General features: G+C 33.9%; 1 protein-coding gene across 5 annotated transcripts in view; it reads right to left on the bottom strand.

Moving 5' to 3' along the window:
• LOC122300583 (BAG-associated GRAM protein 1-like) overlaps window positions 1–11443 on the bottom strand; it is a 42058-nt gene extending 30615 nt beyond the window's left edge. For 2 of the 5 annotated variants that reach the window (XM_043111349.1, XM_043111350.1), the window contains exons 1-8: window positions 10799–11443; window positions 9865–9915; window positions 9623–9720; window positions 8430–8505; window positions 4764–4892; window positions 4613–4659; window positions 3808–3931; window positions 3575–3691 (exon numbers count right to left, since the gene is read on the bottom strand). In XM_043111349.1, the coding sequence (XP_042967283.1) occupies window positions 3575–3691; window positions 3808–3931; window positions 4613–4659; window positions 4764–4892; window positions 8430–8505; window positions 9623–9720; window positions 9865–9915; window positions 10799–10999 (843 nt within the window). In that variant the 5' untranslated portion in view covers window positions 11000–11443. Of the gene's footprint in view, window positions 1–3574; window positions 3692–3807; window positions 3932–4612; window positions 4660–4763; window positions 4893–8429; window positions 8506–9622; window positions 9721–9864; window positions 9935–10798 lie in introns of those variants that run through there. The other 3 variants (XM_043111348.1, XM_043111351.1, XM_043111352.1) reach the window with 3 other exon arrangements.
• Between the last annotated feature and the right edge of the window lie 2915 nt (window positions 11444–14358).

Below are 14358 nucleotides of genomic sequence, written 5' to 3'. Positions count from 1 at the left end.
ACACTAAAAACCGAGCAGTAGAGACGCAATGTCTAATCCACGCACACCACCTCTCCCCAAAACCACATCTCCCAAGCATATAGAAAAGAAAATCCCAATTCACATGATCATACTTCTTCTCCATATCCAGCTTACAAATGACACCTGGGACACCTCCCTCATTCGGCTATCTAAACATTCATTAGCAATCAAAATAGAATCAAGTATTTGCCCACCCAAAACAAAATAGAATCAAGTAATTAGCAACCAAGCAATCACTGTACTCATGCAATTGGCAAGCATCTTAGAAATTATCTTATAAATCCCACATACAGGCTTATGGGGCGAAAATCCTTCAACTCAGAGGCCCTAAGTATTTTAGGAATAAGAGACTTCTCAAACTTTTGGTAGTTTAAAAATTCCTGGAAAACCCTCAAAACATCTACTTTCACAACATCCCAACAAACTTGAAAAAAACCCCATGGAAAAACCATTCGGGCCAGGGGCTTGATCTTTGACCATTCTACAAACCACCTGATAAACCTTATTCTCCTCAAACGGTCTCTCCAACCAGCTTGCAGAAAAAGAATCCAATGAATCAAAAACCAAAGCATCAAGAGTAGTTCTCCAATCAGCCTTCTAGGTTAGTAGAACTTCATAAAATTGCACAATATGATCTTGAATCTCAGAAGGGGAAGAAAGCTCATTATTTTCAGAATAAAGCATCTCAATGGCATTACCACACCTATGTGAATTAGCCATTTTGTAAAAAAAAAAAAATTTTACATTTGTCATCCTCTTTCAACCAAAGGGCTCTCGACTTTTGCCTCCAAGAAATCTCTTCCCTCAGCAAAATTCTTTCAAGCTTGGTCACCACCTCTTTTTTCCTCAACATTGCCTTCTCATTCATAGCCTCAGTCTCCTCCCCATCCTCCAAAGCATGCAACTCGTCCAAAAGGGAATTTTTCTGATTATCAACATCCCCGAAAACTTCAACATTCCACTTCTTTAAGTCATTCTTCAAGGCCTTCAGTTTACTTGCAAGGATAAAACTAGGAGTTCCAATAAACTGATAAGATGTCCACCAACTCCTAACCCTATCCTCAAACCCGTCAGCACCAAGCCACATATTTTCAAACTTAAAATACCATTGACCCCCATGTATACCTCCACAATCTAGCAAAATAGGGAAGTGATCCGAAAAAACCCGAGACAAAAGCAAGTTCAACGACACGAATTCCTCAATAGTCAATTAATAGCTGGTCAAGAAGAGGGTAACTAAAATGATAATATGCATTTGCAAAAAATATGGAGGCAACATAAACTAAAGGCACCATTAGAGAAAAAATATGAGGAAAAACATCAAAAAGAGATATGACTAATGGAGAGAATAATAAGAGTAACTTCACTCCTTTTGAAGACCCTAAAGTTTATAGAAAAAATGTATGCTCCTAGATAATGCCTAAGTGCAGGATATAACTCATACAACCAATTCAAAATGATTTACTTGAGGTTTTGTTAAGTATGTTAAGGCTTTGTTAAGTATACAACTATAGAAGAACACACATTGAAGTTGGAGCTTGGCTTGACTATTTTTCCATTTATAACTTATTCAGTATAGCAAGCACATACTCATTAAAGACAAAAACTTAAGCCAACATTTGTGTAGAGCTGTTACAATCGAATTGCTTTATAATAGTTCTCTTGATGATGTATGGTAGCACCAATGAAAGAACTTAGGCTAATTTCTAAAAAGGGTTTAAGTGACCAAATGTTAGAAAAGTGTGATACGTGAAGTGATGGAAACAAATAAGTTAGTTGCAGGAGTTTATCTAGTAGCAACTTTTTTTTTTTAAAATGTCTGGGAACCTCTCAAATGCAGGGCCCTTTGGACCTATCCATGCAAAGTAAACTCAGGTCCCATGCACCGCACTCTCAGAGTTTCCCTACACGGAACTGGTTAAATCACTAACTTTTACTAGGGAGTGTGGCCCCAAAGGATTGTTTGCACTCATGAGGTGTTGAATCTTGGACTTTGAAGGGAGTGATACCCTAAGACCAAGGCATTCACCACTTGGGCCAACTTGTTGGGGTGAGTCGTCTAATGGCAAGCTTAAAATGAGCCGATGTAAAGACTAAAGAAAAGCCCCCCCTCATAATCATTATAAAGTGCAACAAATTCTCCCTTCCAAGCAATGTGGGATCCCATTCACCACCTTTCTATACTCAATCTAGCACAGTTAGCTTGCCGTCCTCATAATCATTACAATCTCTCCCTTGCCGTCCTCATTAGGTCATTCCATCACAGTTAGCACAGCTCAAGTCCTGCATTTCTAGTTGAGACTTGACTTTAAGTACGATTCAAGGAGCCCCAACGACATATGAACTTATACTCCAAAGGAACAATCAAGGTGACTACTAGAGCCACTTGATATTATTATAAAGGGCAAGAACTTCTCTGTCCCAAGTAATGTGAGATCTCATTCACCACCTTCCTATACTCAATCCAAGGTATTAGAACTGTAGACTTGGACCTCCTGAGTTTGATATTACATTTAGAGTTTCCTAGAATTACCTACTACATAGTTTTGGTAAGAAGACTTCCCAATTTCAGAAGAAGATACATCTAAGCATCACACCAAATTCCCTATGCAAGCACTTAAAGAGTTCTTTCGGCATCCACAAATCTCAAAACCAAAATTGGTAAAAAAAATCACATAAAACTCGCTACTTAGTGTTACATAGTATTTGTACAAAAAAAGAAATCCAACCCAAATAGAAATTGGATTCCATGGGCTTTGACTACTAAGTCCATACTAACTACTACCAAAACCCCAACAAATAAAATATAATAACATAACAAAGTCCATAATAGCAGCCAATGGACTTAAACTTGTTTTAGAAATCTAAAAGTTCTAGAAATACCCTTGACTCCTAACATTATATAAGACTAAAATCAAATAGACCTGAGACTTCCTAATGCAGATAAAGTAAATGTAGTAATCAATACTCAATAATAACGAATATAACCTACAAAGGGTACCCTGGTCCCCGCATCATAATCAAACATTTATTTAAGAATTCCAATACTTTTAATATTGCTCTGTCATGAGTTTCTTCCTGCCTGCATCACTTGACCTCAGTGAAAAGCTGAATGAAGTCACACCATTGTCATGTGACAAATAAATCAAGCTACTTATTTTAAAAATAACCCAAGACATGAATTCTACTCTGTTACATTGAGAATAAATAAAACTTTTTTTGAAGACATGAAACCCCACCGAGGTAGGACCAAAGGAATTCCTATGGCAGAACCAAATTCAAGATGTCAGGGTTTACAGCTCATCCTAAACTCGCCCTTTCACCTCTAAGTGCACCCTAACGGTTAGAATTCTATGAGCTTATAAGTTGGGCTTAATGTATACACAAAATATTTGCACCAAATCGCAAGTTGAGCACATTGAAAGTGACCAATTGATTTGGTATCTGAGCTGAAAAGATTAAATTGCATTAATGAAATTTGCCTGATTCGTTAAATGAATGATTTACCAGTGCAATATTGGGCCAACCTAAGAAAGAAGAATGGTAAGCTAACCTTCATCTGCTTAGAAAAAACATTTGAATGGAAGCAAATGCGCCATCCGGAAACATACATACGGCCATGATACAAGAATGACCTCTCAAGTGCACAAGAATAACTATGATCGACAACCTGAAACAGACACAATTTCTTAGGCTTGCAACCCCCATACATTTGTGGTCATATAAGTGCTATTTGAGAGCTCAGAAGAACACAATTTCCATAAAAACAGAGTCTATGCAACTCACCTCATCCGCAGGGAGATTAAATATTGTTTGAAGAGGCCCAGGCTTTTGGTAAACCACTGTTGGCCCTTGTTTATCTAAAGAAATCCTTCTTCGAGCAGGAGCTCCAGCAAAGCCATTCATAGCCCTAACGGTAAAATCTTAGTAATTTTGATAGAAGAATAATTGTTATCAAGAACCAGATATGATTACATGAATGATACTTGAGGGGTCCTACCTAGCAATTCAACATAACACATCAAGAAGTAAACTAATTAGATCAGCCCAAGCATAAATGTTCTTAAGATATAGAGGATGTTGTCGCATTAGATGCAATAGCAAGACATCAGAGGTACATCAAGTAGAAAGTAAGTGAAACGAGAAGCATGGAAATTTATGTCCAAGAATTATACAGATAAGAGTTACAAGATTATCCTCATTATCATCATTTACCTATAAAAAATAGCTACGAGATTATTGCCAAAGATAAGTTTAGAGTCAAGTCAAATGCAACACCCTCAAATATAGATGTGCATGCATGTCATCAACACAACCATATACTTTTTTTTTTTTTATTTGATAAGTGCACAACCATATACTTAAGCTCAGGTCCTAAAGCGCATGAAAAAAAAATAGAAAAGACCAATTGAATTCATGCACTTATATCTACCTGGAAAGAATCATAAAATCAACTATCGTGTTGTGCGTGTGTGTGTGTGAGAGAGAGAGAGGGGGGGGGGGGAGAGACAAACAGAGAGAGGTCAACGAGTTAATTGATAAATAATAAAAAAATAAAATAAAATAAAATAAAAAAGATAAAAAAGGCTACCTGGGAGAATTTATGGCCAATTTTATTGTTTTAATATGGAGACAGACCTGACAAGCAAATATCAGAGTTTTTTTTTGTCTCTATAAGGAATAACCAATGATACAGGAGGTCGTCAAAATAAAATTAATAAAACCAACAAAAAGGAAGATACCTGTCCTGATTGGCTATCCAATGTATACCAAACTGCACCTGTTTGACCTTCACTTTCAACTGGAACAGTCACAGAACCAAGAACAGCACTTTTCCAAATTATATCCCAATCATATATTGTCACATTAATCTGCTAGTCAGTGGGGAAATATCAGTTACATACATGAAACCCACTTAAAGAAACTGGTAATGTCAACAAAGAGATCTATGGCCACATACTGCAAAAAAATATATACGGTATCTTCCTTTCTTCCTTCATATAATTATGAACATCCAACATAAAAGAATGAAACATCAACTCTTATCATAGTGCAAATTCCAAATGTACAAACATAAAGATCATGATGCAATATATTGAAACTAATCAACACATTAGGTAAGATGATAGTGAAGGCATCACATGGGTGCTAAATCCCATATTGATAGTTTACTAGCTGGAATTAGTATTTATAATTCTAGGAGCTCCAATCATAATTACAACAATTCCTTCTGAAGCATAGTGAGAATATACTTTTTCTTCCATCAATTGTGAGCTCCCAACATGGGAGGATGAGATATTGACTTTGATTGTGCTGCAAAGTAAAAATGTACAAACATAGATATTGTGATACAATATTGTGATTAAGCAGCATTAGGTAGGAGGATTTTGATGGCATTACATGGGTGCTAAGTCCCACATTGATTGTTTACCAGGTGGATCTAGGCTTTATAATTAATGTAGGAGTTCCAATTTTAACTTTGACAGAAATGATATCATTAAACACAACTTCCTTTAACTTGGATGAAAAACTATGAAACAATACTTGTAGGTCAAAGGATCTTGGCCCCAGCATCATCAAACTCAAATATACATTGTCTTCTATCAATTATGAGCTCCCAACATGGGAGGATGAGATATTGACTTCTTCCTTTTTTTTTTTTTCTTTTTTTTTTTTTTTAATGTCGGGCAACCTCTCCAAGGCAGAGAGCCCTTCGGACCCACCCCTGCAAAGTAAACCCCGGTCCTGTACACCGCACCCCCGGAAGTTTTCCTAAACAGAACTGGTTAAATCGCTGACTTTTCACCAAGGTGTGTGGCCCCAAAGGATTGTTTACACCCATGAGATGTTGAACCTTGGACCTTAAAGGAAGTGATACCCCAAAACCAAGGCCCTCACCACTTGGGCCAACCCCTTGGGGTTAGGATGAGATATTGACTTTAATCATACTGCAAAGTAAAAATGTACAAACATAGATATTGTGATACAATATTGTGATTAAGCAGCATCTTAGGTAGGAGGATTTTGATGGTAGTACATGGGTGCTAAGTCCCACATTGATTGTTTACCAAGTGGAACTGGGCTTTATAATTAATGTAGGAGTTCCAATTTTAACTTCGACAGAAATGATATCACACAACTTCCATTAACTTGGATGAAAAAAATATGAACCAGTACTTGTGGAAAGGTCTAAAGATCTTGGCTCCATACTTGTGGTTATCACAAGTACATGGGTGCTAAGTCCCACATTGATTGTTTACCAAGTGGAACTGGGCTTTATAATTAATGTAGGAGTTCCAATTTTAACTTCAACAGAAATGATATCACACAACTTCCATTAACTTGGATGAAAAAAATATGAACCAGTACTTGTGGAAAGATCTAAGGATCTTGGCTCCATACTAAAGATCCAGGATCAACTCTTTCCTTCACCTAATTAGAAGGTTTATCACCTTGTTGTAGGGGTACCCTTTAAAGTACCCAACCTTTTCAATCAGTAAACTAATTAACAAACAGCTTCTATGAGGCATATGACTAAGATGTCAATTGTTAAGAGGGTATTCTTCTGATGAGTGTACATACCACATAACAATACACTATTCCATTATATATTCTTCTAATATAAAAAAATTTGAAAAATGAGAGGGTAAGTCGACATTCTTACACCCCTTATTGGCAAAGCCATGTTATATCATTCATATAAGAGGGTATAATCCCTCGCATTCAAAATTGAAGGAAAAAAAATAAGTTTTTTTTTTTTAAAAAAATCAGACAGATTAAAAAAACCACCTTCCAGTAGCCAAAAGCATGACTGTTAATTGGTTTGGTCTGTCTATAACTAGTGTCAGTTCGTTCTATTGGCCTTCTTATGGTTGTCAGTTCTGTCTTCAATGTCCATTATCCAGATTGCTTGCAAGAACTGTTGCCATTGGTGGCTGTCACTGGTGTGTAAGGGTCAATTGTCAATAAGTAGTGAAAGGAACGAAAGATAGGAGAAAGAAGGTCCCTTGTCTCGGGTTATTTCTTATCCAGGTTTTCGGCTATTCGCAATTAAAATTTGTGCAGCATCTAGGTCAAGTCAAGTCAAACTAGGTCAGATATTTAACTAGCAATGGATATAAGTTCTTGGTCAAATGAGGTATAAACTTGACAAAGAAAGGATATAAGCCCTGGCTCAAACAGCCCAAGAATGTGTAATTTGAACCATACTTTCTTGCCGCAATCCTATTTAATGATAATAGCTTGTGTTAGTACAACTTTGCCATCAAAGAATGGACACGTGGGCTATCAGTTTTTTTATCAACTGCATGTGTACTTTGAAAAAAGTTACCACACATAAATGAAGAACAATATATGTAGAAGAACACATTAATATCCTACAGATGGGTTAAAATGTTCGGTTTCATAAACCTCAGTAAAGAAACAAAACATGTCAATCTATGTTACCATTAAAAAAACATTATTTTCTTCCTTCACGTGTGAAACATTAATAAATTCAATATGTCATCAAGAGGGGAAGAAAATCAATTTCATATAACAAACCTTCATAAATACACTATAATGTCAACAGAGAGATATATGAAAAAAATGAATTTTAGTAATCATTCCTCATTCCCCCTTCACGCCAAATACACAAATATGAATTTCCAAAATAGTAGGATCAACTATCTACTTCAATTGTAGTTACAAGATGAATACGTTAAACATAAATATGGAATCATGAAGCTCAACTTCCACCAGCAACTTGGACAAAAGAATATGCAAATAAAATTAATAGAAATGTGTCAAGATCTTGACCTCATAACCAGGACCTAGTATCAACTCTTGCTTTACCTAGATTAGGATATTTGTGGATAAACAGAGGACTTTCGAACAATATAATATAAAAGGGTCCAAGAACATTGCTTACTCATCTATTGAAAAAGAAATTCAGGAAACAAAAATGAGTTTTCAAAGGTGATGAAGTACAATGCTTACATATGAAAAAAAGATTGATGAAGTACAATAACAAATACATTTTACAACTATAAATTTCACTAGATGTGCAAGGGGACGGACCCCAAGTACACAAATCAACAAACTACTAACCAACAACTTGTATAGTGTGGAAGGGTTGTATAGTTTCTGGACTTTTGCCCTTTTGTATGGAGGTGGTGCTCCAACCCAAATGAGAGCAGTACAATAAAATTCAGAGGTTTTATTTAAATATATAATAAATAAAGAAAACTTGTATGAAACATCATTAAGATATTTTTTTATTAAGTAACAGAAATTTTATTAATAAGATTGAGAATAGGCAAAGCCCAAGTAGAGTTTTGATGCCCAGGCCTCAAAAGAAAGGAACGTGCATGTTAAAGTAAAAACCAAGTAGAAGTAGTACTAGTAGTAGTAAAGGGTCTTATAACTACCTGAACAGGAAGCTCTTCAACAGAAAAATTAAACTCCTCTCCCCACAGTGGATTTCTTGAACCAGGAACCATGGAACTACAATGGTAACAACTAAAATTAGATAACAGTAGATACAATTGAGCTATGCGTCACCATTTAAGAGCAAGACTTAGAAATATATCATTTGTTCAATTTAAAAAACTACATTTAGGTACAAAAATATTCTACTTTTATTATATATAAAAAAAAAAAAAAAGATTCTACAATCCAGCTCATTTTTGCATGCAAAATCTGTAGTTATCTTTAAGGGCTCGTTTGGACACTTGTTTTCAGAATTCTATGAATAGTAATGAAATGGTTTGAGTTAAGATTTTTTATTGGATTTTGGGAAAGGAGGGAGAAAAAGTTGAATAAAAATATTATAAAGTTAAACAATGGTTTGAATATAATTTTTGTTTTGAAGATTGAAAAAGTTGTATTGATTTTTGTGTTTTGTTTTGAAGTTTGTAAAAACTGTATTGGTTTTTGTGTTTGGATAATGATTAGGTAATAATTAGATGAAAAATTTGAAGATTTGAAATTGAAAAGTGTTTTATGTTTGAGTGATGTTTGCCAATGAAATTATGAGAAGTTTTGAGAATTTCATGTCTCATCTCCGTGTCCAAACATCCCCAAAAGGATATGCATAATCTAGCACACATGAAGTACATGATACCAAGAAGCCAACTGCATACTGCCCCAAAAATTTGCCGAGTATAATTACTCCATACTTCAAAAGTGAAACTATCCACAAACCCTAATAATCCATAGTTCGAAACATTAAAAAAGTAACCACAAATCTTAAGAACCCTAATCCTAGCTAAGTAGTAAACCATAATTATATAGTTATGCTATGCTTTCTCTGAACCGTAATCACATATCAAGTAAGTATATTATTTACCTTTTTTCCACATATCAATAAAAAAAAAAAAAGTAAGTACATTATTGCCTTAAAATGCCTTAACAATAAGTTAGAGAGGGTTAAATTAGTATCTTTGATCCTGTCAATTACTAAAGCACATAACCACCACAATGCTGTTAAATATATGTCAGAGTTCAGTGTTGTACTAATCATCATGTCCAACCAAAGATGAAGTTAACATATTTCATTAAAAAAATCTCTTAACCAACAACATTAATGCAAATGCAAAGTATGGAAAAGGATCCAAGTAACCTGAATCGCTTCTCTGTACCACAAGTAATGATTGCATATGGATCAGATGTGCCATTTAAATTTGCACTGATGAGATTTTTAGCTGCCAACAATTCCAACTGAAAAATACAGCACACACTATCTCATATCAACAAGCAACAGAAGATCCATTACATCAAGCCAATGTCAAATCCAATATAAACACTGAACACTGGTTGGAAACAAGCACCAGAGCCAAATCATGATCACAAGATTTTATTTACCTTGATTAAGTATGCTAAATTGGTTTGAGGATCTCCTTTCAATTGGCCCATCTACAAAATAAGGGCAGAACTGCATGTCAAACAAGTTAAAAATTACTCCATGAAATAGATGCGTGCAGATTGTAACCAGCAGGATAAGAATATAGGTCCAATATCAGTATCTAAAGATAACATAAATTTAAATAGCTCTGGCATGACTTTAAAAAAGCAAAGAGAAACAAATAAAAAAAACTAAACAACAACAACAACGATGATGATGATGATGAAAACTATAAGAAATATAAAACGTGTACACATAAAAGGAAAGAAAAACCAGGTTCTAAACCAAAATTACACCCCTTAAAAACAAAGTTTATCAAACGACCTTGGGAAAGAAATAGGAAGAAGGCACTTGTTATTCAATGCAACTATCCAAATAAATATCTTTTTTATTTTTTGATCGGGACAATCCAAATAAATATCTATATGACACTCTCAGTAAAACAAGAATCGCACCTTCCTAGAAGACAAGTTAGAAATAAAAACTAGGATTGCCATGAATCATTTGGAAATGACAAAAAAATCAAGGAATGAGAGGAAGAATAAGAAAAATAAAAGAAAAGAACTTGCAAACAAATAACTTCGGACGAAACATGAATAAACATGTAGAAGTGACAAAAGTCAAACTAAAAATTTACACTACTCTCATTTGCAATATCTTCTAAGAACCCAACAAAAGAACCACACCAGATTGTTAATCTCAAATTAATCGACCACATTTTCACCCTGAAAACCATTAACTCTCAAACACCCACAAAAATTCACACTAATCATTGCCAACGGCATTCATTATTAAAAATTCTCATAAGAACAAAAAACTTAGTGCGATTAACCATTATGATCATTGATATTCACATGCTGAACAAAAAGAACGTAAGAATTGAAAGGAATTGACCTTGTCTTCATCAGTGTCCCCAGACTTGGGCGAATTGCCGTCGACGAGTGCTTCATCACCATCGACATCACCGCTCCGGTACGTGAAGAACCAGTAGGCGACGATCACAAACACCGAAGCGGCAACAGTGACCTTGATCTCCCACCAAGAGGGGACGAAAATATCCAACGTCCTTTCGAGCAACATCACGTCCAGCCACATAACGGTAAAAAATCCCAGAACGAAAGAAAAACACACACAGAGAGAAAGAAACTGATCATAAACTGAAGGGTTAAAAGGTTTGATGTAGGAAATTGAAAGGGTGTCCAGGGATTGGGAAGTACATAGACAAAGTTAAATTTGACGGGCAACTCAGAGTCCTTCAGAGAGGGAGAGAGAGACAGAGTCAATGTTGGACCGTTGGAGAGACATGGAGGTTGAAAAACGATAGTTGTCGAATCCATTACCGAAAAGCCATTCAGTCGGCAAGGAAATAACGGCGAAAACCTGATAGCGAGTGCGGAAATTTAGGAGGGTCGTAGGGGGTATTCTTGGGAATCTGAAACTGGATACGAATAGTTGAATTTAACGCGTGGGAAGAGCCGAGAGGATCCTTTCGCATTCAACGACCCCCGGCCCCCTTTGCTTCATCCTTGAATTTAATGAGCCAGTTCTGGAGAGACGAAAATATAATCGTTGAAAGTTTCACTGTGACTAAATTGCCCTTTGTCATTGGTATTTCCGCCGCCTCATTCGTGACAAAAAAGTCTACCTGAAGATAGGGGTACCGGAGTTGTAAGAGAAAATTCCATGCAATTATCTCAAAAAAATAATATAGGCATAGACAAACTTGGCAGAGCCGAATAAAAAATGTAAATAAATAAATAATGAGTGATACCTAATAATATAATAGTCTTATGGTCAAATATAGATTCAATTCAATGAGATTGGTCAAATAAATCAAGTTAAATAACCTTGTCCTTAAAATAAGTTTTTACTTAGAAAATAAGATAATATGAGATAATGTGAATAACAATAAAATAGCATGTAAATAGTTATAATATCCTATATCCGAGTGGATCGAAAGATTACTGTCTGTCACCTAAAATCATATCCCAGCCATATAGTCATAAACTCTAAAGTATTAATGGCATATATAACTCACCATTTCAAATCAACTACTCAAACATAATTAATCTAAAACAACACAAAATCTCAAATAAACGTCAACATTCCAAAATGCTAAGTCATCAGAAAATGGCAAAATTATTGAACAAAATTCTCCAATAATCATATCAACCTTTTTATACTTAATCCACCATACTTAAAACATTTCACCTATGTTCCCTGATCTTGATTTTCAATTAAAATATTCAAATTATCTGAAAAATATTGTAGAGATACATGATGAGTTATCAACAACTCAATAAACAGAAAACATATACTAGTATGTAAATATAAGTAAGGGTGTAAAGAAAAACCGATAAACCGGTAAACCAGACCGAATCGGACCAAATCGGTGGCATCGGTCCGGTCCCGAGGTTAGTTCAGTCTATTACCGATTTTAGTTTTCTTAAAATCGGTCAAAATCGATTCGGTTTCAATTTTTCTTTTTCCAAAACCGGACTAGATCGATTTATATATATCTTTTAATTTTTTATATTTTATATAATATTTATATATAATATATAACTATATATAAATAGTTTTGTATTATATGATAAATTACTGATTAATATAATATTAAATTTTAAAATCTTATATCATTTTGCTTATTATATTAATAGTTATATTAATACTATATAGTGCATATTAATAGTTATACTAATACTATATCACTATATATTATAATATACTATAATATATCATTATATTATATATTATATTATATCATTATAGTCTATAATACAATTATAATATATTATCATTATAGTATTATATACTATAATATACTATATTATATATTATAATATAATACATTAAAACCGGTAAAACCGGACCGAACCGGACCGGAAACCGGAGTACCGATTTAGGAGGATAACTAGTGCGTAATCGGTTTTGAAAATTGCAAAACCGGTACATACCGGTTCGGTCCTAAATTTTGTCCAAAACTGAACCGGTTACACCCTTAAATATAAGCCTTTACATAGAGTTCAAAATGTTGAACAAAACATTTCAATTTCAGAATACAGATATCAAAAACGTGTTATCAGAACATTAGAGCGACATTTCAAAATGTTCATATTCAAAAACCCTTTGGCATAGCATGACTAGGGGTGTAACGGGTCCGATTTTGAACAAAATTTGGAATCAAACCGGTATGTACCGGTTTTACATTTTTCAAAACCGATTATGTACCTGTTACCCTCCTAAACCTAAACCGATACTCCAGTTTTACCGGTTTCTGATCTGGTTCGGTCAAGTTTTTTCTGTTTATTATATATTATATAATATAGTATATTATAGTATATAATACTATAGTAATAATATATTATAGTATATTATGATTGTATTATAAACTATAGTGATATATTATAATATATAATATAATAATATATTATAGTATATTATAATATATGGTGATATAGTATTAGTATCACTATTAATATGCACTATATAATATTAGTATAACGATTAATACAATAAACAAAATGATATCAGATTTTAAAATTTAATATTATATTAATTAGTAATTTATCTTATAATATAAAACTATTTTATATATAATTATATATTATATATAAAAATTATATACAATAGAAAAAATTAAAATATATATGAACCGGTCCGGTCCGGTTTTAGAAAAAGAAAAATAGGAATCGGACCGACTTTGACCGGTTTTAAGAAAAATAAAATCAATACTAGACGAACCAAATTCGGAACCGGACCGATCCCACCGGTTTGGTCCGATCTGGTTTATTGGTTCATCGGTTTTTTCTTACACCCCTAAGCATGACTAAACGCCATCATCTTATCATATCACCATATCATACCAAAGACCACGTTCAACCCCTATGGTAGGGTTATGCTATTCCCGGTGACCAAACTAGGCAATATCAGAATGTGAATTTTTTTCTTTATTCATTTTTAGATCCCCGAGTGTGCACACAGGAAAGATCATGCATAAAATCATTTTATTTCCAAAGTGAGTTCACTTAAATCAGAGATGTTTATACCAACCATATAACAGAATTAGAATTATTGTATCAGAATCATAAATAGAATCAGAATGTCATGCCAAAGGTTTTTCAGATACCACATTGTATCAAAACAGAATATTGAACAGATTCATATCATTTTCCCATAATCAAAATAGATTTAGATCATCTTCATATAACATGTACAACAATTTCAGATTTCATATTTGCTCTTTTGAACAGTTCAAAAATAGTATACCAAAATATTACTCATGTCTACCCCAGTCATGTTAGAAAATACTTTTTCTTTTATACCGATTTTATGAGTAATGCAGAATACATAACTGAAATTGTTTTCATATTTCTTTTCAAAACATAACATACATAATTTTTATAAAATCAATTTCAGTTCATTTTCTTTTTATGCAAAATTTAGCATAGAAA

Source organism: Carya illinoinensis, chromosome 2 (genome assembly GCF_018687715.1).
Source record: "Carya illinoinensis cultivar Pawnee chromosome 2, C.illinoinensisPawnee_v1, whole genome shotgun sequence".
NCBI classification, from domain to species: Eukaryota; Viridiplantae; Streptophyta; class Magnoliopsida; order Fagales; family Juglandaceae; genus Carya; species Carya illinoinensis.
The sequence above is the reverse complement of the archived record's forward strand: the minus strand, read 5'-3'. Positions and strand labels throughout refer to the sequence as shown.